At 33.1% G+C, this 26,215-nt stretch overlaps 4 protein-coding genes across 4 annotated transcripts; 2 read left to right on the forward strand and 2 right to left on the reverse strand.

The window, feature by feature from the left end:
* Nucleotides 1-8,588: 8,588 nt before the first annotated feature.
* On the reverse strand, nucleotides 8,589-8,921 carry LOC120258264 (auxin-induced protein 15A-like). The gene has a single exon (XM_039265616.1). The coding sequence runs from the start codon at nucleotides 8,919-8,921 to the stop codon at nucleotides 8,589-8,591; it is 333 nt and encodes a 110-aa protein (XP_039121550.1).
* Nucleotides 8,922-12,040: 3,119 nt separating this feature from the next.
* LOC120259479 (60S ribosomal protein L8-like) lies at nucleotides 12,041-15,073 on the forward strand. The gene is given in 3 exon segments (XM_039267091.1): nucleotides 12,041-12,549; nucleotides 14,498-14,621; nucleotides 14,623-15,073. Coding segments are annotated over 3 exon segments (786 nt in total). The 5' UTR covers nucleotides 12,041-12,109; the 3' UTR covers nucleotides 14,845-15,073.
* Nucleotides 15,074-15,468: 395 nt separating this feature from the next.
* Nucleotides 15,469-16,273, reverse strand: LOC120259227. The gene has a single exon (XM_039266798.1). It carries the CDS (start codon nucleotides 16,047-16,049, stop codon nucleotides 15,660-15,662), a length of 390 nt encoding a protein of 129 aa, XP_039122732.1. The 5' UTR covers nucleotides 16,050-16,273; the 3' UTR covers nucleotides 15,469-15,659.
* Nucleotides 16,274-20,919: 4,646 nt separating this feature from the next.
* On the forward strand, nucleotides 20,920-25,086 carry LOC120259065 (tRNA-dihydrouridine(47) synthase [NAD(P)(+)]-like). Its single transcript, XM_039266600.1, has 9 exons — nucleotides 20,920-21,278; nucleotides 21,381-21,497; nucleotides 21,598-21,838; nucleotides 22,640-22,818; nucleotides 22,893-23,165; nucleotides 23,384-23,665; nucleotides 23,804-23,924; nucleotides 24,574-24,743; nucleotides 24,833-25,086. Exons 1-9 carry the CDS (start codon nucleotides 21,018-21,020, stop codon nucleotides 24,929-24,931), a joined length of 1,743 nt encoding a protein of 580 aa, XP_039122534.1. The 5' UTR covers nucleotides 20,920-21,017; the 3' UTR covers nucleotides 24,932-25,086.
* The last annotated feature ends 1,129 nt before the right edge of the window (nucleotides 25,087-26,215 follow it).

Genomic DNA, 26,215 nt, shown 5'->3' on the forward strand with positions numbered 1-26,215 from the left:
TGAGGAATATCCACAAAAACGTACTGATAAAAGAGCCAGACAAATGCCATGCAATCATACAAAATGACATAAATTTAATTATGTGGGTTGATGATCCTATTTAATCAACGGAATATGTTCCGTTCTTGTTTTATTGTTCATTTTATTTTTAAATAAGTGTTGAGCAAATTTTTAATGTTAATGTTAAACGTGTATTAATAACATAGTATTTGATTAAAATACTTTAAAAAATACTCTAATTATTACTTTATCCTTTTAGAGGAACAAAAATAGTTGATAATTATAATTTTCATATTAAAGTACAGTTAGAGTCTGGAAAATTTTAAAACATCTATTTTATTTTTTTAGACTACTATTTATTTAAGAACAAAACTTTTTTATCCTAGAACACCAGTTATTTTGGAATTAAGGGGGTAAATTAAAAAAGAAATGTTATAATAAAAATCCATGCACACCCAAACCATCCCATCCGAATTTTACATGAAATTTTATATTAAATGTTTTCAAAATAATTTTAATAAGTCTTACTTCCACTGTGCATGATTTCTATTCATTTAATTTTATAAAATTTTTTTAAATGTTGTGAGGCAAGAGGCATCTCTAAAACCGTAGCACGATTTTGATGAGATAGCTTGTAAATCAAGTTCCATGTTTATTAAAAAAATATTAATAAATAAAAATTTTGAAAGAAAAAACAAAATATTGGTAAAAATTATATATACTATGATATTTTTTGAATTCAGAAGTTTCTTCTATAACAATACTAAAAATTTAATTATTTTGATGGTATTCAATTAAAGAATAGTTGTAGTGTAATTATCACTCATGGCAACTGGTTTATTAAATCTGTTATATATGCAAAGACAAATGCTAATTAATCATATCTCAATATATGTTTAATTAAACATATTTCTCAGAATATATATATATATATATAAAAGCTTTCTTTTTTAATTATTTCAACACTAATTAAACTAAATATTAATAACAACAATAATAATAATATCATCTAAAACATAACATCATAATAATCTAAGAAGGTCCACTGTTGATTCAAAGGACAAGGTTGGTGGCAACAAGACATGAAAAAGTTAAAAAAGAGAGATGTTGTTGTTATTGAGAAGATTATGTTGAACAGAAGCAACTCAAGTTCCAAGTCCCAAACTAGACATGATATATATACAACTCAAAGTGCTACATTGAGTCACTTCCATTTCCCACTTTGAGATTTGCATGGTGATACACTAGCTAGAGCCACCCCCACACCAACACCAAACAATGTCTTTATTCATTGTGCGCCATGTGAATCAATGCATGACAGTGAACGCTTTGGTTGAAAACTTGATTGCAAATCAAGCCATATATATATATATCTATATAGATGTGTTGAGATGATATGTATGTCAGGAAAGGGATGGGCATTGTCACACAAAACAAGGTTGACGTGGATTGAAAGGGAGATCATTTACTTTGGACCGTAGTTGTCTGAATATTACAATGCATGTCCATTGTCATCATAATTATCATCATCATCAACCTTTTATTTTAGAGTGCCTAGCTATAATCATCATAATATATACCTGTTTTAATTTGATGACGTGACATTTTTATATATGAGTCACGTACCATTTTAGTTGAGCAGTTGTGAATTGTGAAGTTAGTAAATGAATCAATGCATTTGTTAAAAATTTAAAAGCACGGTTCGTTAATTGATTAATTTAATTTTTTTATTAAGTTAAATGAGTGGATTTATGAGCTTGCAAGATTAATGAGCTAAATATATATGAACACTCACAAACTTGATTTGTTAAAGCTTGTGACAATTTGTTGTTGTAATGTGTTAGTTATTATACCAATTTAAACATCTTGAAGCTACTATATGTGTGCTATTATAATTAAAATACTGTAGCTAAACAAATCAAGTCTAAGTTTTGCAATTTTTTAAGATAAAAGAAAGCTGAATTTGAACAATGAAGCTTTTGAATCAACTTGAACTCGGAATCAGATCAAATAATGTTAATCGAGTTTCAACATATCAAAGCTCAACTAAATTCAACTCAATTACAACTTTATTGTATGCATTTTGGTCCCGTATATTTTATTTTATTTTATTTTTTATCATTGAATATGTACAATCAAGTAATAAAACATATATATTCACTTAATTAATCTATTTTATGTTAAATCAACTAATAATAAAATAAATCATTTTAAGGGATTTTGGTAGCTTGTCACAAACTTATACTTGCATGTATACTTTTTTTCAGAGTGAAAAATTATTATTAATAGTAAATTGATTTTACAAAGACATAAAAACATAAATTTAGAATATCAAATCTAAAAAAATATATAGTGCGAAGTAACTTACAAATAATCATCTAATGCTCCATTGATTTCACCCCATTATTATTATCAGCGTAAAAAGTTGTGTTTTTTTTTTTACCCATTTTGTGCTTGAATCGAAATTCTTGACCATATGATCATCAAGTGCGAGTAGTGCCCACTTTTATTGTACGAGGGACTCATTTGCATATTCTAGTATCCTTTTATTTTATTTAATAAATTTAACAAATTATTCATAAAAATAAATAATGGTAACATGGGATCACGAGCAACACTGAGACATGTATGTACGTTAGAGCTCACCTTTCAATGTCTCATGCCTTGTGTTTTCTTGGAAACCAATAATGCATCCTTTCCGTTCAAACCTTCATTTTCAACTTGCATAACATTTTGGGGTACAGTATGAATATATACACATATATATATATATATATATATGAGTATAATTTATGCATTTTAACTTAGTTTTAAACTTTGTCCATTGAATTTATTTTTCTAAAAAGAAGTTATTTAAAAAAATAATTAATATAATTTAAATATTTTAAACTTTTTTTTTAAACTATGTATATTTTTCTTACATAAGTATTTGATTAATTGATTATCATTTTTTTAAAATGTGGATAAACACTTCAATTAAAACCCAGTAAAAAACAAAACGACCAACGAGCCAAAAAGCCCAATAAAACAAAGTCCACTAGCCGTAAAACAACAACATGGAAAAAAACACAATGAGAAAAACAACGGGACTTCTCCAAGCCCCTCAAAAGAAAAAGAAACTTTAGCCCGTAAAGTGACCCAAAGCCTCCTCACTCGATGATGCCCCAATAGCATCATAAGAGCAAAGTCAAATAAACTCCATGTTGGGTCGAATGATACTACTGGAATCTTCAAACTTCGATCTCTTACCATCGTAGATATATTAATTGATTAATATATCTTCTTTTTATTATGTTGACATGTCTTTATAATATTGTTTTTTTTTATTTTTACAAATGGCAACATGAGCCAATTATGAATGTCAAAGGATAAATAAGTACAAATCTGCACCAGATATAGTAATTTAACGACATCTTGTGGATTTACAATATAAAGCAGATTAACGCTTGAATAATAAAAACATGTTACATGCACCCAAAACGATATATCAAGGATCATAACGATATGATAGTAAATCCCCTACTATATAAATATTGAGGGTGGAGAATATGGTTTTTCCTTAAAAAAAAATAACACCGAGAATTGACGGTAGAGAATACAGTTTTTTTTTAAAAAAATAACACCGAGAATTGAGGGTGGTGAATATAGTTTTTCCTAAAAAAAATAACACCGAGAATTTTTTTAAAAAAATGGATAAACCACATTCATTATAACACCGAGAATTGAGGGTGGAGCATATTGTTTTTTCTTAAAAAAAAAATAACACCGACAATCAATCAACTATGAATAAACAGTACTTTACAATGCAAATTTTCAATGAATAAATTAACATAATTCTATAATATTGTACAAATTGGGTTTACAGACATATTTGTATACAAGAATAACTAAAAAGGCCATTAAACCGTTAACATTCTTTTTTTGTATTTATTACAGAACATAATCATCCCACCTCATTATTATTTCTATAGAATTAGTCAACATGCATCCTTAATCATAAACTATGCCTATGCCAATGGCGACATTTAATTAGGTAATTTGTAAAGTTCTATTACTTTTGGTTGAAGAATGAATAAACTAATAGAAAGAAACAATCAAAAAAAAGAAAGAAAATAAAAACTTATCTTTCCCTTTCAACATTTGTCATTCAATTCAAAACTTTTTCTTTTCCTCAATTTTCACTCCACTCAAAAAATATTTGCACGGAAGAGTAATCGCAAAGTTACATAGTCATGAAGGATTGCTTAATTGACAGTTAAAAGATCTTAACTAGTAGTAAAAACCAAGATTAATTAATACAACAGGACATGCATGTTATATACTCCATATATTATATATATATATGCTTTATTTAATTCCAATTGCACTAACATTAATGAACTCATAAATAGAGCTTGGCTCATTGATTTACAGCTAGTAACTGCTATTTAATAATCATAGTACATATGCAAGCTAGCATTCTCTGCTACGTTTGAAAAGTGAAAACTACTCTATTTATTTTCATGCATGCATGCATATGATTTACTCCAGTGTACCAAGAAAACCTGCCTCAAAAGTCTGATGTATCTGATGATGGGTAGGTGGTAAGTTACATACATAAATATATATCACTCTCTAAGAAATCTGAAATCAAAACTGTTGAACATAACATGCACTGAATCAGAGTAATGAATTGAATGCTGGACAAGTTTACCTTTCAAAGTTTTCTTAGAGTGCACAAAAGAATGCGCTGTCCTCCACCACTACCACCAAATTGCAAAGAAATATGTAAATTAATGCATGATGAAAGTTAGCACATGAAAAATTAGCACTCATTTTGTGTTAGATGTATATAAACCATTTTTTAAAATAATTAATAAATCAACCAACCAATTATATATATTAAATATTAACTTTATTCACTCCAAACATTTAAGCTAATATGATAAGAGATAGAAACTTAAACAATACTTCCTTTAATTTTTTTACTTATAACGATTTAGATCTCTTTTTTTTTTACTTGACATATTAAAATTTTTATGTAATATTAAATAAAATTTTAAAATTTATTTTTTAATTTAATGTATTTGTATAATTTTTAATAATAACAATTTTATTATTATCAAAACGTCAACCAAATGTTTTAAAAATAAAAATTAATATTGAGGAGAGAATGTGAGAGAGAAAGAGGGAGAGAGATGGGAAAGGAAAGGCATTAAAGTGGACTTTAATACAAGAGGAAAAGGTGGATGGTTGTATACTAACAATGGAATGTAAGCATTGTAAGGTGGTGGTGAATGAGCTGTAATGGAAATGATTGCCCCATGAGCTTTCCCAATTATTATTAATATTAATATTATGGCAGCCAGGACACGCACACACGATCCATTAAAATCAATTCTTCTCTCTTTCCTTTCTTTTTTCTTTTTTCTTTTTTATTTTTTTATGATGCCTCTTTCTTCATTCCTTCCTGGTTTTCAATCTCATTCCACTTTTTTTTTAAATTTTTATACTTTATCTTTTTGTTTTTCTTTAGTTTTTGGCCTTTGCTTTCTAACCAAGAAAAGCAACATTCACTTCATCATTTGAACAGTTGCACTTGCATCTGCTGACAAAACTGTTAACCAAATTACCCTTTTTATCTTTTTTTTCTCAAAAAAGCAATCTAGGAAGTTCTTGTAGCTGTGTTCTCTTTAACCATTTCATATGAGATTTTTTTCTTCTTAAAAAAAAAAATTTTCATGTTAAAAATTAACATCTCATGTTCATTGCATAGCATAGTTAATAAGTCGTACATCCAATCATACCAATTTGGGTGAGAACAAAAGTGGGATTAATATTTTATTTGTTGTCAAATTTTTTTCTTTGTTATTTCTTCCTATTTTTATGATTTTTTTTATTTTGGCTTTGTTGTTGTTATGTTATTTGAGCTTTTGTTTTATAAATCAGTAGTTTATCTATTTTACTAAAAAACAAGAGTGGAATTGAGAATATACATATGAAAAAACTTACTCCTGTCAAAGAGTTCGGTAATCACAAAAATAACTAATTAGCATCTCTTGATATTAGTCTGCATATTTTTGTAAAATCAAAACGTATTCTAAAATAGAGTAATGCTAAGACAATCTACTTTGTTTTTGTTGGTTTTTTATAAATAACTCTTGTAATTCAAAAATAAAATTCAACTATGGATAAAATAACTGTGTATTTCATCTTGGAAGATATCGTCTGGCATCTCAGGCCTGTCTAGAAATGTAGAAGGAGAACTACTCCCTGGGGCCGCATTGTGGTCGGAGCCGCTAGTAGGATTAGAGGTTCTAGCGCTATAGAAGTTGAGTGAGCGCTGATTTTTCTCGTGATGCTTCATTGAGATTTTTGTTGATACTCTATCGGCATTTGTAGAGAGCCAAGAGAGAAGCATATTAGCAAATTTGTATAAATAATATTGAGATCCGAAGATGCGATCAAATGAAATATGCGATTGTTTCTTTCGAACCAAACGTTCCACAATATTGCACGGGAAGTGAGATACCAGAGGATTCGGTGTTGAGGGCTAAGGATGGTATCCAATTGGTCCACAGTAAGGGAATTGTCTGTGGAAGAGAGTGTAATTTTAAAATTTGAGAAAAAAATGCCCAGATGCGTTTGGAGAAAACACAGTCGATGAAAAGATGTTGAAGATTCTCGGAGGCACTGTGGCAAAGAACACAGGTATCAGTGGAGTTTTGAAAGTTGTAACCTTTCTTGAAAAGATTTGCTAGAGTGAGGATTTTGTCCTTCCTAGCAAGGCGACGAAAAAGAGTGATTTTTGCTAGGGGCAACGATTTTTTTCCGAAAAGGGGTAAAGCAGGTAGCGTATTCCACCATCAATGAGAAAATTATAAAAGGATTTGGCTGTGAACTTGCCACTTTTTTCAAGGGTCCAAGTGTGGATGTCATCATGAATATGAGAACAGTCAGGGATGATTTCAAGAAGAGCAGTTAACATATCAGGGGTGGAAGTGGAGAATAGAAGCTCAGGATTGTTTAGAAACTGGGAGAATTGCCTGATGGTAATCCAAGGGACAGTACAATCATGGAAGAGATCGGGCCAACAATCTTTAAGTAAGATTCCAGCGTGCCAACGATCAGACCAAAGTGAAGTGTTAGAACCACTTCTGATAGTTTTCATGATACACGACCGGAATGGGGGTAAAGTGGAGGTCACTCCTGCCTAAAAAAAGGATTTATTTCTGGGAGGAGTGTGGGAAAGAATTCCATTAGTGTCATTTATAGAATAATTAGCATGGACAATTTTGGCCCAACAGCTGTTTGGGTTGTAGGTTAATTTCCACCACCACTTTCCTAGTAAAGCGTTGTTGAAGGTCTGAAGGTTAAGGATTCCCCAGCCTCCCATTTCCCGCGGCCTGGTGATTCTGTTCTAGGCAATCAATCTGACTCTTTTGGGTCCCAGATCACAAATATCATTATCCGATAACTTTTTATATTTCCCCTAAAAAAAAAGAAAAAGACAAACATAAGATGAATATGGTTCTGAGTAAGAGCATTATATTGGCCCAAAGCTTCTTGAAGATGGGTTGGAACAGTGTGAGATGGGCCTTGACTCATTTGGGTTCAGTCCATGGATTTCTATTTGGCCCACAATTTCCGCTACACTGCTTTCCATAATAATAATAATAATAATAATAATAATAATAATAATAATAATGACAACAACTCACGCATAGTTTTAGCTTGTGAATTGTGTGATATTATAAGAGTTATTTGTGAAGTATAAATTGACTGTATCAAAATATTCCATTTTATCCCAAGATATGAAGTTTTTAAGATTGGTAATAATAAGTTCTTTAATAAATCCCCCTTAATAGTTTTGTTTGGAATGTCATTTTGGTATAGTTAATTATCTCTACAACCTTTAGTTTTTAAAAAGATGATGATAGAGTCACTTATGCCTCATATCAATGAAAGTAACTATTCCTTCAATAAATTGACACTATCTTTCTTGAATAAAGAGAATAAAATAGAAAGAAAAAACTTTCTATATTAAACCATTTTTAATATCCATCTAAACACAAACATTCAAAATTTTACATATAAAATTATGGGCTTTAAAAACTTTACGAACAATATTTTTTATTTTACCAATAATTTTTTAACTATTGATTTATTGATATCAGATCTTTTATATAAAGTATTTATTTTAGAGATGACATGAAATTAAATTTGAAAACCCACGCAAGATGATGGCACAAAAATTTGTTGAGCTTACTCCACGCCAGTGCAGTCCTAGCAACAAATTGATGTATTTTTTCATTTTGTAAAAAAACCCTTTCTTTTCCCTGTTTCAAGACCAATAAAATCAATATTTTCAAGATTTTCTAATATTTATTAATTAAACTCTACCAGTTTTATTTTTATCATTTCTGATATTTAATATAACCCAGGAAAAATAAAACCTGGCATCACCGAATCATAGACGTCCATCAAGAAAAACAATGGAGATCTTGAGGCACCAGCATAAAATTTCTCGTACACTTGACAGTCCCGCGGGACACCAGATCGCGCCGAGACCCTGCGCCGAGGAGGGGCCACGATTCGGTGTCAAACGGCTAGCCAATCGGCAGAGGTGGATCCTCAGGATCCGGTGTTTCCGACGAGGATATACGGCGGATGGCGTTCTCGAGGACGGAATGGTCACAAGGGAGAGTAAGCGGGCCGGCATGAGCGAAGCCATACTCCTCTTCGGCTAAGAGTAACAGCTCTCTAAAAGCCGGGTGGTTAAGCTGAGCTGCTCTGACCACGAACCTCCTCCTCGGCCCATTTCCCTGCACTTGCACCGCCACGTAACCCACCGGCACGTCAGCCGGCACCTCCGGAGCCGGTAACCTCCGTAGCAGCAGTAGCCGTGATTGCACGGCTCGGCTCAGCCACCACCTTGTCATCATTCTCAGCCGAGCTATGAACTTCATACTCAACCTATGAGAAAGATAATGCTATGGTTATTACATCACTCGCACTGTTATATATATATATAGAGAACTTGCCCTAGTCAATCTCATCTTTATGCATATCGACAAATACTAAAATGCTTTCATGTATTATGCAACATAGGAGTGATAATTTATTTTTTCTAAATAAATTGAGAGTTTAATTTTTTTTCTTATAATAATTGTTGAGGGTAATGATTTGTTATATTTATAAATAAGAAAATTGATTGAGTGTCCTTGACATTGATAGATTTATTTATAAACTTTTTAGACACTTTTTTTATGATATTATGTAAAAGTTATAATTTTTAAATCTAGTTGATGTGTATATGTAAAGTGCATTTAATTTTAATTTATATATTAATTTATTAATTTATTGTAAAATTAAAATAAAATAAAATTTAGCTTCTAAAATTAAAAATCATGCGCATTTGTTGATTGGTGTTTGCCTGTTCGCCCACAAAATAAGAAATTCTAAAGATTTAGTAGTTCGTATATATATGTTAAACTTAGTAATTATATTTACTGATTGCTTTATTATTTATTTATTCTCTACGATATAATTAACTTAAAAGATTTTATATTTTGTTCCATAGAAATTAATGAAATATTCAGATTTTTAACTTGGAGATTCTTTTCAAATTTACCAAAAACTTTAAATCTTTTTCGTTATGAGTGACTGATTATTTATAACAAGTGATCATTTAATGACACTCATGATGATAACGATATTAAAAATAGAATATGAGTTATTTTATACTCCACGTTTTTTCTATATATTTATTTTGTTGAAAAATTAATCCAATAAATTTTAAATATAATTAAATTTTCTTTCCTTCTCTTTCTCTCTAGACATATATATATATATATATTAATAATGTGAGCAAGTTTTTTTTTGCACCAACTTCAAATTCTTAATCATATTTTAAAAAAGAATTAAACTTTGATCTTCTGCATTAAAGTAAATCAAATCTTTTATGCATGAGGGTGCTTAAGGTTACTATCTTTACGAGAACAATACAATAATTACTGATTAATATGGTACAATGTAATTAATTAATTTGTGCGCTAAATATTCTGGCGAGTGATGCACTTATGAAACAAACAAATGGATGATGCTCCTCCAAATGTCTCTGTATAAGTTGAGTTAATTATAGTAATGGACATCCAATACACAGCCAAAATGTTGTCATTCTTTTATGCCATTTTTAAAGAAATTTTCTTACGGACAATGACATGAATCTTTGTGTAAAAGTAGGCATATATATATATATATATATATATATATAATCATGGCCGCATGGAAGTAATAATATAATACAACCAAATGAATGAGAGTTTAATTTCATTTTTGTGCATTTGAATGTTTTCCAAGATGATTAATTTAATTTTTCATGTTAATAATCACATATTGGCTTTCGAATGAAGGCTTTTGCAATATAATGCAGTTCTTGCCATTTATTAAAAGCATGTGAAACTTACCATATTAATTATCCCAGGCTTCAAATTAAGCTTGTCAGATAAATACACAAAAGAAATCACAGTCAACGTGGTGGTACTGTCAATTAAATAGAATTAAAAATTAACCTGGAAAGCCTTGGCTACACTTGTTATTCAAAACTTGCTTCTTAATTATAACATATATAATATATTCTATTTAATTAAGAAAATATAAACTTGTAAGCATGGAGACAATCAGATATGATAACTTTGATTATATAATAAAGAGAGAGCAACTATATATTTATATACATGCAAACGTTAATTAAATAGATGATATGAGATTATTAATTAGGATTATTAATTATGTCATAATGTTATATCGATCTCAATCTCCTTCATCTATATTTATATATATTATTATTTTTTGACAAAACCGACATTTGACAAAACAAAGGATAAATGGGTACAGAAGCGCACCAGTGGCTTGACTGACCTATAAAAGATAAACCCCGGCCATGCTACTTTAGAGTAGAGAACGTGAGGTATTTTTCATTGATATATGATTTTGTATGACCTTAGTATTTATTTATTTATTTTTTTCGAGTTAAACAAAACTTTATCTAAATACAGTTATTCAATTATTTGGCACTTTAAGACGTAGAAAATGGCAATGCATGTCTTGTACGTACTCAGTACGCTGCATACGTGATATATATATACGCTTCAAGTTGCATGCATGCATGCACATCCCTTTACACGAGTTAAAGATTTGAACCACTTTGTTTCATGCATGCATGCATGTTGTTCTGCTCATGCTTGCTCGCACACCTCTTAATTTGTACACATACATTCATGCATGTACATATCCCTTTACATATATGCGTTGAGGATGGCATGCGTGTTGTTCTCTTGCACTTATTCCATGCATGGCAGCATGTGCATCAATGTTGTTCACTAATACATTGCAAGTTCATGCCACTGAAGTTTCTTTTGATTCTAATTATTTATACATGTTGCTTAATATTGCTAAACATATATTAGTTGATACGCTACTGTACGTGTAAGTTCTTCCAATGGGTCTGTATAAACGAATGGTTAAAAAAATATGGATAATTTAAGCATTTTAAATTTGAGATTTAAGATTAAAATGAATTGGAGTTGATTATATTTAGCACACGTTACATCGAATAGTTTAATTTAAAATTGATTAAGAAATAAAATAAAACTAGTGGATGCAACCTCAAACTTTTCGTTTCTATTTTATTTTATTTTTATATTTTATTTATTAATAATTATAAATGCCACCCATTTAAAAGTAGTCAAGGATATGCACAAGCATTAACATGGTTGTACCTTTATTTTGTATGTGTTTTGGCCCTTTTGGGTTTGATTTCAGTTTTTTTTTTTAAATGACATTTACAAGATCCGGTTTTAATTTCCCAGAAAACCACTGGGAAAAAAAAATCAGACAATGAAATATTTGTTATATAAAACTAAAAATAAACTAGAGAACAAACTATAAAGCAAATGAATGATCCGACGGTCATGATTGTTAGATCAAACTGGCCCGAATATTAACACAATGGAAAATCTAGGGCAACACAACTCCGATATATAAATACTCTCCGTCACTTGCTTCTCTCTTTCCTTCTCTGCTGCGCCGACGCCGACGCCGACGCCGACGAACCTCTGCCGTCGAAATGGGCCGCGTGATTCGCGCGCAGCGTAAGGGAGCGGGCTCCGTGTTCCGATCGCACACGCACCACCGCAAGGGACCTGCGCGGTTCCGCAGCCTCGACTTCGGGGAGCGCAATGGATACCTGAAGGGCGTGGTCACTGACATCATCCACGACCCTGGGCGCGGAGCTCCACTTGCCCGCGTGACCTTCCGCCATCCATTCCGTTACAAGCACCAGAAGGAGCTCTTCATCGCCGCCGAGGGGATGTACACCGGCCAGTTCGTTTACTGCGGTCGCAAGGCTGGCCTAATGGTCGGAAACGTGCTTCCCCTCCGATCCATCCCTGAGGGCGCCGTTGTTTGCAACGTCGAGCACCACGTTGGGGATCGTGGCGTGCTCGCTAGGGCATCGGGGGATTACGCGATTGTTATTAGCCACAACCCGGATAACGGCACTTCTAGGTATTGATTTTTCTTGTGTTGAGGATTAGGGTTTTGTGCTGTTGATCTTCTGCTTGATTACTTTGCATGATTTCTTTTAACCAAATCTGCTAGAATAGTGTAGCAGTGAATATAAATTGTGGATATTTTGCTTTAACATGCTTCCATGGTTGGTGATTGTGTAGTTTGGGTGAGCAAATGATCATTTTTAGCTTTGGAAATGATTCATTTTATGCTATTTCTTCTGAGATTAGTTCGTTCTTGTTACTTGATGCTTTCTGGGACTCCATGAAAAATGTTATTTTGATCATATGAGACTTCTTGCTTGATTATCAAGTTATCAACTTGGGTGGAAACAAGTGCATATCATTCTTTTCTGTAGAAAAATTGATTGGTTGATGTATACGTTTTGTTTGCCTTTGTTGTGAAATAGTAATGAGGAAATTTTTGTATTCTATGGATTTTTGTGGCATATATTCAACTGGTAGGTATTAAAATTATGCATTTAAAGATGCAAGCCAGACAATTATATCTGAATAATCAAACACACATTCAGTATCTCTGAATTTTTCCCTCAAGAAGTGGGTATACGCAGATGAAATGTTATTTGGGATATTCTTTTGAATGGTATGGTTCTTTTTTATCTAGTGACTAGATCATTAGTTGTTTTTCTGGATCATCATGAATTTGCATGATTTCTCTGTTGTTGGCCTAGATAATCATGATATAACTAAGGGCTTGTTTGGATGAGCCTTTGGAAAACCCAGAAATGTTTTTTTTTTAACTTAAGCACTTCTAGATTCAAAAAAAGTTGTTTTTATTGGTTTTTTTTGCAAAAGCAGAAGCTGTAAAAAATAAAAATAAAAATAAAAACTGAAAAACAGTTTTTTTTTTTCAGAAGCTAGTCATGAGCAGCTTCTGAAAAAAAAGTTTTTTTAGCTTATTTTTACAGCTTCTGTTTTTACAGAAAAGCTAATACAAACACAAAATATAAAAAAATGCAATTTTTTCAGAAGCACCTCTACTAAATTTTAAAAAGGTATTTTTTTGAGAAGCCAAACCAAACAAGGTCTAATGCTTATATAGTGAATCAACTTAACAAAATTTGCCATGTGAAGGAACATAAAGTTAGGGCCATCATCTAATTGCACAATTTGAATTAGATTCAATATAAACTCAAACTTTACTTGATTTCTTAATTTCGAGCAAGCTTAAAACATATGTTGGCTGGTTTAGGCTTAGCCTGATAAAACTCACTTCAATTATAAATTGTATAATAGGGTTGGTCTTGTTATATTTACTCTATAGATAATATTGAATTTTAAAATGCAAACGGGATATTCTTGTTATTCAGCTGGTGGTATTGAATAGCTGCTGACAAGCATTTGGTTAACACATTCTTAGCCATCTTCTCATTTTGTGCTTCATTATTATTGATTGACAATACATACACTCAGTGGTTAGCTCAACCTTATTTTGTACGGAATGCATTTTCTTTGTTGTTTCCTATACTGTCCATTTATAAGTTTGAAATACCTTGACTCTAATTGCATAATTTGAGTTAGATTTAAAATAAACTCTAACTTGGCTTGGTTTCTTAATTTCAAGCAAACTCTAAACATTTGTTGGCTGGCTAATAGTTAGCCTGATAAAACCTGCTTTAATTATAAACGGTATAATAGAGTTAGTGTTATTATATTTATAGATAATATTTATAACTTTAAAGTGCAAACAGGATATTCCTGTGATTTAGCTAGTGGTATTCAATAGGCAATAGCTGCAGACAAGCATTTGGTGAACACATTCTTAGCTTTCACCTCATTTGTGCTTCATTATTATTAATTGGTAACACTTGGGGGTTAGCTCAACCTCATTTGCATGGAATGCTTGTCTTTGTAATTTTTGGCACAATCAATTCATGACTTTGAAATACCTTGACTGTAATTCTTACTGCCACTAATTTTTGCAGGATTAAGCTCCCATCTGGTGCGAAGAAGATTGTTCCTAGTGGTTGTCGTGCCATGATTGGGCAGGTTGCTGGTGGTGGACGGACTGAAAAGCCACTACTGAAGGCTGGCAATGCTTACCACAAATTTCCGCGTGAAAAGGAACTGCTGGCCTAAGGTCCGTGGTGTGGCCATGAACCCTGTGGAGCATCCCCATGGAGGAGGAAACCACCAACACATTGGTCATGCGTCCACAGTTAGGCGTGATGCACCTCCTGGGCAAAAGGTTGGTCTTATTGCTGCAAGGAGAACTGGTCGACTTCGGGGACAGGCCGCTGCCACTGCTGCCAAGGCCGATAAGGCAACTTAAATATGCTGCCATTTTCATTGCTTATTTTCTTCATAGTGCTTAGAGTCTTTACATTGCGTAAGTTTGTTTCATAATTTTCATTCAGAGTATTTAGAGTCCTTTACATTGCGCAAGTCATATGTCAGTATGTGTTTGATTCTTATTTGATGACTTTTGGAGGACTTTTTTGTTTTCTTAGACCTGATATTGGGCTAATTTTTGAATGGTTGTTGAGAAGCTTATATTGTCATGTTCTGTGCATGCTGTGGTGGAGTTCCCTTTCGGTTTCTTGGATGACGATTTCCTAGTTTCGTGCTTATCATCTTTACAAAACTCCTACCTTTTATTTATTTATTTATTTTTTTGAATTTTAATTTTTGCTGCTGGACAAAAAGACAGCGTTAGGGTTTCTTGGATGACGATTTCCTGGTTTCGTGCTTATCTATCATCTTTACAAAACTCTTCCCTTTTTTGTATTTTGTAATTTTAATTTTTGCCGGACATACACACAGCTTTAGGTTCTACTTCTACATTGTTCTAAGAGATTCTAGTAAGCAGACGAAGAATAGGACAACTGATGATATGGATATGTTCACTGATTGAGCAAGCTTGTTTCCAATGCTTTTCATAAAACAAGAAACCAAATTAACAGCACACGCCAAATCGCACTCATATTTAACCCAAAGCAATCAATATTCATGACAATGACTCCCATTCATCCAAACACACACACCACACACACAAAAAAAATATATATATATATATCTATATATATCTATATATATACATAATAATAATACAAAAGTTTCCAAATGTATGAATAGTAATAAAATATTCTAAAACCTCCACATATCACGAAAGTCAGACTGAAATGAAACCAAAACCAGAAGCAAAACAACAATAGCAAGAACACCCCAAGGAGAGCTCCCTTCCTGATAACTTGCAAAATAACTCCTCCGGCGATAGTCATAAGGCAAGAAACCAAACAAACCTTCAAAACTGTCAAAAGATGACAACCATCTTATGAGCAGCAGTAAAACCACAGGGATGATGAAGAGCACCCAGTTTATCTGTTCCTCAGCGTCCTCCATGATTGATTCATAAGTGAAGAACCCTGATATGCCCAGCAACAGTAGTACCATGGCCAAGATAAAGATCACTGGATATGGTAGTGGTGAGAGGGTGAAAGAGTCAAAGATGGATGGTTCTCTCTTTCCATAAGCCATCAATAAGAAGAAGAAGATGATGATGAAGAAGAAGATGAGAGGAAGAAAGGATTAAGGAAAGCGTAGGTGGGGATGGGGTAAGTGATGTTTGTGTTGGTGTGGGTGTGTATATGAGAAGGAAATGGCCGACACCCAAAAATTTCTCTAACTGAAAGGGATGTGGGTGTGTCCGTGTGCGGCTTCGTGGCATGCTTTGAATTCTTATCTGTTACTGGTTTGAATTTTTATATTGGTTTGATTATGCTTTTGAATATTGATTTTTTATAGAAAGTTTGACAGTCAAGTCCGCTCAAATAAATTGTTTATTTTCAGACTGTTTATATTGGTTTTCTGAAAATTGTTTGTTTTTCAATTGCAAACAATAATAAAAAATAAAAAAAGCAAAAATTTGTGGCTAAATGTACCATATGGGAATTGGGAAAGTACACTGTTTATAAAAACTCACGTTGAGTGCTTTGTAAGAAAAGAAGCAATTCAATGAGGAAAGGGTTGTGTTTAAGTTTTCTTAAATAGCAATAATTAATAGAGAATCAATATTCTTTCATTCTTTTTGTTTGAAAAAAATAAGGCTGTTGAATGAGGGAAACAATATAATTTAGGATTTAAAAGAAAAATGGTGACAAGAAAAACATCTACGGTCACAAAATTTTTTCAGCGGGTGTTTTTCTTTGTCTATCTAGAAGGTCGTTGGTATTTTGCTATTTATCAGTTATTTATTTATTTAGTATTTTTATTTGTATTTTTTATCGGTTCCATTGTTATTCGAACCATGTTTGTATTTTCTTAGTTTTGGTTTTTCTATTTAATATAGTTATAATTTATTCATTTTATTTAAAAAAAACATTAGAAACAAGAAGCTAATTACTCCTCTTTACATTAATTATTTTAATTATGAATTTAAATTTAAACAAGTGTAGATTTATCCAAAAGAATGAAAGATTGAAAGGGGAAAAAGAAGAGAGTAGTTAGTCTATATATGTGTGGTAGTGTGATGTACTGAGAGAGGAGCCATCAGCCATGTGATGGTCTGTTACATTCTTAATATTTCTTTATTGATGGGGACCATTCCAATTCAATTCCCAATTATTAATCATGAGTTTCTCAGAGTCACTATTTTGTGTAACTTTCGGCTGTCTTCTTTAATCATCAATTATGTCAATATTTAATACAATCAAAACATCATGCATATAACCCTGTGTATTTCCCAACTATTAATATTTTTTTAATCAATTTCTATGCATTAAAATATAATTAACCAAGCCAATCAATGTGTGAAACGTGACACTACAAATAAAGCATGATTATCAATATATTTTTATTTTAATGAAATGCATTCATGTGATATCTTGGTATATCTAGAAATAAAAAAATATTATTAATGATGAGTTTATGAGAGTCACTACTTTGTATAACTTTCGGCTGTCTTCTTTAATCATCAACTATTTCCATATTTAATACAATCAAAACATCATGTATATAACCCTGTGCATTTCCCAACTATTAATAGTTTTTTTAAATCAATTTCTATGCATTAAAATATAATTAACCAAGCCAATCAACACGTGACAATACAAACAAATCAAGATTATCAATGTATTATTATTTTAATGAAATACATTCATGTGATATATATCTTGGTATATCTAGAAATAAAAATATTATTATTATTATTATTATCATAGAAATATTACTAGTTCGGAAGAGCCATAAGGCACAGTTCCATGCATCAAACTCATATATGCATCTTTCTATCACCGGCCCATGATGCCACCACCATCAAACTTCATCTTAAAAAAAAATATATATATAGATTCTTTTGTTAAGTGAGATAGATACTATCAATAACCATCCATCTTTGGAAACCTTACTAGTTTCCAAAAATAGCCCACAACACGAACGTGGAAAGAGCTTAATAAAGTTTGAGATAAGGTTCACAGTAATGATCTCATGAAAGAGATCAGAAGATAATGATGAATAATAGTATCATGAGTTTTGATCTCAAAGAGAAGTTCATCTAAAGAGAAGATAAGATCATGAGAATAAATGTAGACATATATATATATATATATAGTTTATTTTAATGGCAGTGATTCCATTGGAAAAAGCAATGGATCATATGTGATATGGTTTGGGCTATATAAGGGTGGTGTACTTGTTATCTTGTTTGTTCAAAGCAAGCAATGCTTGTAGATATAGATGTAGATGTAGATGTAGATGTAGATGTGCATGTAGATGTAGTTGGAGAAGAGATGGTGGTGTGGTATTAATTAAGGGGATGACAGAAGAGAGTGAGCACTAATGGTTCATTCTTGCACATGTTTTCATGTTTATGCTTGGATACCATTTGTGCTCACTTCTCTTTCTGTCACCCACCATTCAAAAACATCACTCCTCACCCTTCTCTACAATGAATACATACATATAATTATACATATATAATTCTCCTCTTCATGAGAACATGTTTATATTTTGTTATTGCAAAGAAGGATTTAGTTGATGTATCATATATATACTTCATGAGAACATGCTTTATATTTTGTTATTGCAAAGAAATATTAAGTTGTTGTGTTATATATGTGTAAAATTTTTGTTTATTATACACATGGAACAAACCCAAACTAACTTGATTTCTTGGTTTATAACTTTGTTGATTCACTCTCAAGTAGGCTTCCGACCAATTCTCCTCTTGTCACTTGTCGCATGGATGGACACAAGAGGTCGTCACATCACATGCTGAAACGAAGAAGCAGGTTTCTTGACACAGCTTTTGTTTTTCCGAGAAGATAGAAAACCCCAAATCTCTGGAAGCGTTGGATTTAAAAAGATTCAAGTTGGAGAACTCCAATCCGTGATAACTATCAAGTGTAGTCTTGATTTCTTAGATCCATTCATTGATTAAGCTGATACGATGTACAACCTTAGACCTAACTTAAGATTAATTTCTCTTGCCCCCTTATGTTACTTAAAACTAATGATTCACTGTGGTGATTGTTTTCTGGGTGTCACTTATATGATAGATGGTTGCCTCTACTTTGGCTGTTTTTTACTCCTACCGTATTGTGTGGTCTACTCTCATATTATATGTTTTGCCTTTTATTTTATTTTATTTTATTTTGTTGTTATTGCTACTCTTATAATTATCCTTCTCTTTTTCATTTTTATTCGTTACCACATGTAATTTGTAACTGTTCTCACTAACAATTTCACTTGTTTCATTGTTTTAATTGCCATTAAAGAGCTTGTTAAAACTCGATATTGTTGTCATCGGAGTCGGGTAAAAAACTCATTTGGTTCAAGCTAATTTTGATCATCTACAGCTAATAGGTTTGTATGATTAGAAAATTTTCAAGATTTTTTATTTACTTGGTGAATATTTGTTTAGTGCAATTGAGTTAGGTTTGAAGCTTTCAACTAGTACAATCATATATAGTTTGGAATACATGAGTCCTCAAGCAGGAAAGCTGGGGACACAGAGGAATATTCACAGCAGGGGAGAGGGGGATCCCCATTAAGCACGGATGTCTCGTTAGTGCTATGTTAGCCCTCAACTCTATTATTTTGTGTTGTTTTTTTCTCTGTTTTTATTCATTGTAATCTTTGGAGGTAGTGAGTAATTTAGTTTGTTTTCTCTGTTTCTATGTTCCATTGTATATTTTTTTTTTATCTTTTTAATTTAAACAGACCATTTATTTATTTTTTTAAAAAAACATAAAAGAAAAGTTTGAACAAGTATAACACAAACTCAGTTAAATTAGAGATGAGTTGATTTTTGAGTAAAAAGTGTTAAAAGTACACATAAAAGCTTGATAACATTCTCAAGAAAACCTTAGTTAAAGATTTTACTTGTTTAATACGTTTAATTTTGTAGAAAGTACATACATAATTTCAAGATGGTGTATGGTGATGTGTTCCAAATACTTCAAATAAGGTAGTAGTTTTTTTTTTAAAATTTTTTAATTTATTTTTATAAAGCGAAGAAATCACTCATCTCAATATTGTTGAGAGATGGAGTTATTTCTCAGTAACTTATGATAAGGAAAAAGAGTTATTAACCTCTAAAATCAAGGTTGTTTCAAATAAAATTGTTTAATAAATTTTTTTTAAACAGTAATAAAAACTTAAGTAAAGCAAAAAAACTAAAAATTAGTAATATATACAGATGGACATAATTAATTCTTTAAATTTATTTAAATTAATTATAAATGCTTTATTAATTAAAATTTAATCAAGTTATATTAAATACAAACCAACAAACCAAACTAAACTAGGGGTGGTAATGAGGTGGGAAATCCCCGATTCCCGCGGAGACCACGGGGATGAGGATTCCCCGAATCTCTCCCCCATGGGGGCGGGGACAGGGGTCAATCCGTACCTGTTTTCTAAATGGGGATAAGGACGAGGAATGCCATCCTCGGCCCATGGGGATCCCGACCCAATTAAAATACATATATATATATATATATATATATTGTGTGTATATGTATGTATAATTTTTTCAACATTAAAAAATTCAATGGTCTAAGTAATAATATAAAAAACTATAATTTTAATTTAATTGCGCTAATCACATAAACTATTTATTTTAAACTAATAACAATTAAAATTAGATATAATAGCCCTATGTTAAATAGTGTTGAGTTGTTTTTATGTTCCAATATGTAATAATATTTTTACAACTAGAGAATCTCCGTGGGGAGTCACATTAGAAAATCGGGGATGGAGAATCTCCATCCCTGCCATTGACGGGGACGAGGAGGGCATCCCTGCCCCCGCCCCTGCCCCCCGCCCCCTGCCCCTGTTATCACCCCCAAACTAAACCATGGTTAGACTTAGAGGTTGCATCCTATTTGATTTGAGTTTGGGTTAACAAACCCACACCATATCTTTCACCATCCAGTTATAAACCCTAATTCCTCCCTTCGAATTCTATTCGATCACTCCCAATTTGACTCGCGTCTTGCCGACGCCATGAACGGCGGCGAGCCTCCGGTGGACACTGCCACCTTTGAACCTTCGTCAGAGAACCCTATCTCTCTCCCGGAACCCCAAGCAGCTCCCCCTAACCCTGAGGAACTTGTAGCCAAAGCCATCGCCCCAGTGAAGGCCGAGTTCCTCCGGCCTCCGCCCTCGAGGTCCCGATCCGATGGTGCTGGTGAGAAGAATAGTGTTTCCTCGAATGTTGTAAAGGAGAAGAAGTCCAAGCGCCAGCTCAAGCGCGAGCGGCAGCAGGTCTCCTTTCAAAATTTTCACAGTGCTTGTTGTTTTCAAGAACGAGTTAGAGACGATCATGGAGTTTTATTTGGTTTCCTTTCCTCCAATTTGTAACCGCAGGAGCAGAAGAGCGCGACTCATATTTGTTCGGAAGTCGCGAAATTGGGAAAGGTTGATGCTTGTCGTTACGGCGGCAAATGTCGCTTCAGCCACGATTTGGATGCTTATTTGGCTCAGGTTTGCATTTTCTATAGCTTTTGTTTTTCTTCTAATTGTTTTCCAATTTCGCGTCTTTGAATTTTTGGGTAATGGATGAATTTTTCTTTGTGAGAAGCAGAAGCCAGCAGACCTTGAAGGGACTTGCCCTTTTAACATTGTTAAAGAATTATGCCCTTATGGATTGACTTGTAGATTTGCGAGCACTCACAGTGAAGGTGTTAGTTTGGAGGATGAGAATACTCCAAAGAAGAATTTTGAAATCAATGGTCTAAACAAAGACTTGCAGAGGCTCTTGTGGAAGAATAAAGTTAGTTTTCCCAAGTCTTCTGCTCAGCTCAAGCTCCTTGGGCTTTCTGTAAGTAAATCCTTATTTAAAAAAACCTTTTTTTTCTATTGTCCATTTATTTCTTTTTCCTCTGTGTATACTTTCACCTATCTATGAACTGTTTCATCTTGAACATGAGAACCAAAGATATATGTTTTATGGAGCAGTAAATATGTACTTCATCTTTTTCTACTGAAATATATTGTATGCCATTCTCTGTCTATTTTTGTGGAAATCAAGGAGCAATAGTCTTTTTGATCAGTGGAATTGGTTGTGTTCCATGGCGCCAAAATCATTATAATGCTTGGAGGAAAATGTGATTTCCATTTAGGGAAATTATTTGATTTTGTGCTTATGTGTTGATGGGTTTCTAACCTGCAGGGTGGTTATGGTTCAAAAGACAAATTCAGATGCCAATCAGGAGGAAAGTCATCCAGATAGTGTAAATGGTTCAAGTAATGTCCAGGAGCACAATGACAATGATATGCCTTGCACCTCAGTTAGTGAGTTGGAGTCTTCTTCTACAGTTTGCATGGATAAGGATCCCTTGAATGATGAATCTGCGATTGATGACTTGAGACCGTCAAAGAAGGCCAAGAACCCCACTGATGATAAGTTTAATTCCTCTGATATAAATGGTCAGTTTTCAATTGAGTATTCCACCACTGCTTAGAAAATCGTTTGGATTTTGCATTGCTATGCTAGCTGCTATTTGGACATTTATTTTCTCTGATTCTGCTGATATAATTTGGACAGGGACAGGCCCAGTGGAGAAAGATTCTGTCAAACTTGATGACCAGCTAGAGGAAAAGCAGAATGATCAGTGTATGCTCAGTTAAAGTTGATTCGAATTTGAAACCACATGCGCGAGAAAAGAAGCTTATTGACTTCAGAAGAAAGCTATATCTTGCTCCGCTCACCACTGTGGGGAATCTGCCTTTCAGGAGGGTCTGCAGGGCCTTGGGGGCAGACATAACCTGTGGAGAGATGGCAATGTGCACGAACCTCCTACAAGTATGACTTCCTAATTTAATTCCTGGACGGAATGAAACCAACATGTCCTTTTCTTACCGTGATCTTATCATTAGGGGCAAGCTTCAGAATGGGCATTGCTGAGGCGTCATTCCTCGGAAGAAATATTTGGTGTACAGATATGTGGTTCATATCCAGATACCGTGGCACGAACTGTTGAACTCATAGACCGTGAATGTGCAGTTGACTTTATTGATATTAACATGGGCTGTCCTATTGATATTGTTGTTAACAAAGGTGCTGGGTCTTCTCTTCTGACAAAGCCCATGAGAATGAAGGGCATTATTCAAGCAGCCTCTGGAACTGTAGACAAGCCTATAACTGTTAAGGTAGGTGTCTATGGTAATTAACTATTATGTTTGTTGTAATGAAAATATTACTTCTATTAATTCTTCAATTAGCAAAATATTTTATGAAGCTAGCCAGCAGTCCCATCCCAGGCTTCTGGCTGTAATTCTCTAATTTTTGTCATGAAAACTAATTGCTTTATTTTCATTTTTCAGTGTATTAATCTGCACCTCTTATATCATTCAATATTGTTTGTTAGGTTCGAACTGGTTACTTTGAAGGAAGGAATCGAATAGATTCTTTGATCTCAGATATTAAGGCATGGGGAGGCACAGCTGTAACAATTCATGGCCGATCACGGCAACAACGCTATAGCAAGCTTGCTGACTGGGACTACATAAACTTGTGTGCAAATAAAGCACCTGATAATTTGCAAGTTCTGGGAAATGGTGACATATTCTCATACCATGACTGGAACATGCATATTTCTGATTGTTCCAAACTTTCTTCCTGCATGGTTGGCCGAGGTGCCCTAATAAAGGTTCATATATCTGTATTCATGCGTTTAAACAGACATGTTCCTCTTTCAGTGCCTCATTATGTCAAATCAACAAGACTTCGAATAACATTTTTTTTATTTTTATTCTGAGTCTCTTTTATATTGTTTTTTGATGCTCAGCCTTGGATATTTACTGAAATCAAGGAACAACGGGATTGGGACATTAGTTCTACAGAGCGCTTTGATATTTTGAAGGATTTTGTACGATTTGGGCTTCAACATTGGGGCTCTGATAACAAAGGTATGCACATGATACGGTATGCTGATGTCTTGCATTGCATTTTGCTGTTCTTGTTCTTTACTTTGGTGGCATGTTGCTGTCAGTATAGGCTTTAGTTCGTGTTGAAATGTTGAAGGTGTTAATGAACCATGTGATTATATCATTGTTTGTTGTGTGGTACTCCCATACTCTTATGAAAGGAAGACCTTGACCCATTCACTAGAAAGGAATTGTGAATGCAATTGATTGTTTAAGAGTTTAAGCTACATACTGAAGAACAATGATGTGTTGCACAGAATTATTGTCTTGTAACAATAAAAGATATTTTAATTGTGAAAAAATCGCTTTTCTTTTTTAACTTGTTAAGGTCACTAAGAGATCTATTTGGTGCTTGGCGGAGAGTACTTGTCACACTTCAAAACTTCTCAGTAGCATGTGTAAACAATTTAAACCATAGTCATGTAATAGATTTGCCCATGAACAACAAAAACAATCTGAATGCCAATGCTTGATATTCCGCAAACTTCTGAATAAGGTTAATGTGATTTGAATTACTAAATCTGGAAGCACAAACCCTTTACCCATTATTAGTTCTAAATTCCAAATGATCAAATTTGTTTTTCCTATAGTCCATAAGCATTCTAATAAACTTGGTTATAATTCATTGCAGGTGTGGAGACTACCCGGCATTTCATGTTGGAATGGTTGAGCTACACCTGCCGATACATTCCTGTAGGCCTATTGGATGTCATCCCACAACGCATAAACTGGAGACTGCCCAGCTACTACGGCCGTAATGATCTTGAGACTTTAATGGCCTCTGATTCAGCAGCTGATTGGGTATCCTCTTCTCCTCATTTACGTCATAAACTATGATTGCAATGTATCTATCTATTTGGATATGATTCAACTTATGTTGAATGCTGCAGATTAGGATCTCTGAGATGTTGCTGGGAAAGGTTCCAGAAGGCTTCAGTTTTGCACCAAAACACAAGTCCAATGCATATGACCGAGCTGAGAATGGCTAATCCTCAAGACGAAAAAATGTCGGCCATTATTACTGTTAGACGCTGGTTCTGGCCATTTCTCTTCTGAGGATCTCATTGAAATTATTTTGTTGTCTTAAAATGTATGCCTGCCTCGCACTCATTAGCATTAATTATTCTAATTGTATTTTATGGCATTCTACGGATGTCTTTCTCAAAAGAGTTGAAATAAGTGGTGTGCCAGATAACTTAAGGTGGATTAGTATGATTCCTCTTGACACTTTCAAAAAGGTGAAATTATTATTATTATTATTATTATTATTTTCTTTTCTTTTGAAAAGTATTGATTTATGCATGTGTTGTCATTCAGGTAAAGAGCTACAGGGCCATATATACATATGGAGAACTACTAAATGGCAAAGCCATTAATGCATCTAACATCGCCCGTGCTTATGCCAGCAACCAGAATAATGACATGAAACTAAATTATCATAGTTGAATCCTGTAAAATCACAATCCCATCGGCCAAAAAACAGAAGGCAGAGCATCAAAAATATGTTTACAAAGGAACATAGAAAATGATAGTATAGTCTAGCAGTAAAATATAAGAGTTTTATGCAAGGGTCATGATAGTATAGTGACTATAGTCTAGCAGTAAAATATAAGAGTTTTATGCAAGGGTCATGATAGTATAGTGACTATAGTCTAGCAGTAAAATATAAGAGTTTTATGCAACGGGTCATGAATATAATTTAGCTGTAAAACACAAAAGTTCTATACATGGATCAGGAGTATGAATCTTTCTTGATATATAGTATGAAATGTAAATAGCAGTCCATTTTATTTAAAAAAAAAAAAATCTAGAAAGGTTGATGTTGAGAACTTGAGATTCTTCCACTTGTTAGAATAGAACCGCCAAATTAATAAAATCAGGCTTTATTTATAACCAAATAAATGAATACGGCAGTGCACAGAAGCAAGAGGCTGATTGATAACCAAAATAATTTCATTTTCCTCAATGGATAAAGAGTAATCAATAGACAACCAACATTTCCGCAATGACCATGGGGAAAAATAGTATTCAAATCACGCAACATAAAACTCTAGGAAGAAGTTCCTCGTTTCTTATAATTCATGGCAATTATGTTCATTAATCAGAACGGCTAGACTCTTCCATATCATCACCAAACACACCAAAATAACTTATTAATTAACGCTAATCTCATTTCAGATGAAGAAGCTCTGGTTAGTGGTTAAGATTAGATCCACAACAACATAAAACATCCATTATAAGATGGATAACATAAAAGTTCCTTCCATTAACTA

This window comes from Dioscorea cayenensis, chromosome 4, assembly GCF_009730915.1.
Source record: "Dioscorea cayenensis subsp. rotundata cultivar TDr96_F1 chromosome 4, TDr96_F1_v2_PseudoChromosome.rev07_lg8_w22 25.fasta, whole genome shotgun sequence".
In the NCBI taxonomy this organism is placed as follows: Eukaryota; Viridiplantae; Streptophyta; class Magnoliopsida; order Dioscoreales; family Dioscoreaceae; genus Dioscorea; species Dioscorea cayenensis.

What these genes read in the sequence shown, in the direction of transcription:
- LOC120258264 (XM_039265616.1), bottom strand. Translation starts at nt 8,921, where the DNA reads ATGACAAGGTGGTGGCTGAGCCGAGCCGTGCAATCACGGCTACTGCTG.
- LOC120259065 (XM_039266600.1), top strand. Translation starts at nt 21,018, where the DNA reads ATGAACGGCGGCGAGCCTCCGGTGGACACTGCCACCTTTGAACCTTCG. An exon ending in GCCGAGGTGCCCTAATAAAG is followed by an intron (nt 23,666 to 23,803) that starts GTTCATATATCT and finishes TTTGATGCTCAG; the next exon opens with CCTTGGATATTTACTGAAAT. An exon ending in CTGATTCAGCAGCTGATTGG is followed by an intron (nt 24,744 to 24,832) that starts GTATCCTCTTCT and finishes TGAATGCTGCAG; the next exon opens with ATTAGGATCTCTGAGATGTT.
- LOC120259227 (XM_039266798.1), bottom strand. Translation starts at nt 16,049, where the DNA reads ATGGCTTATGGAAAGAGAGAACCATCCATCTTTGACTCTTTCACCCTC.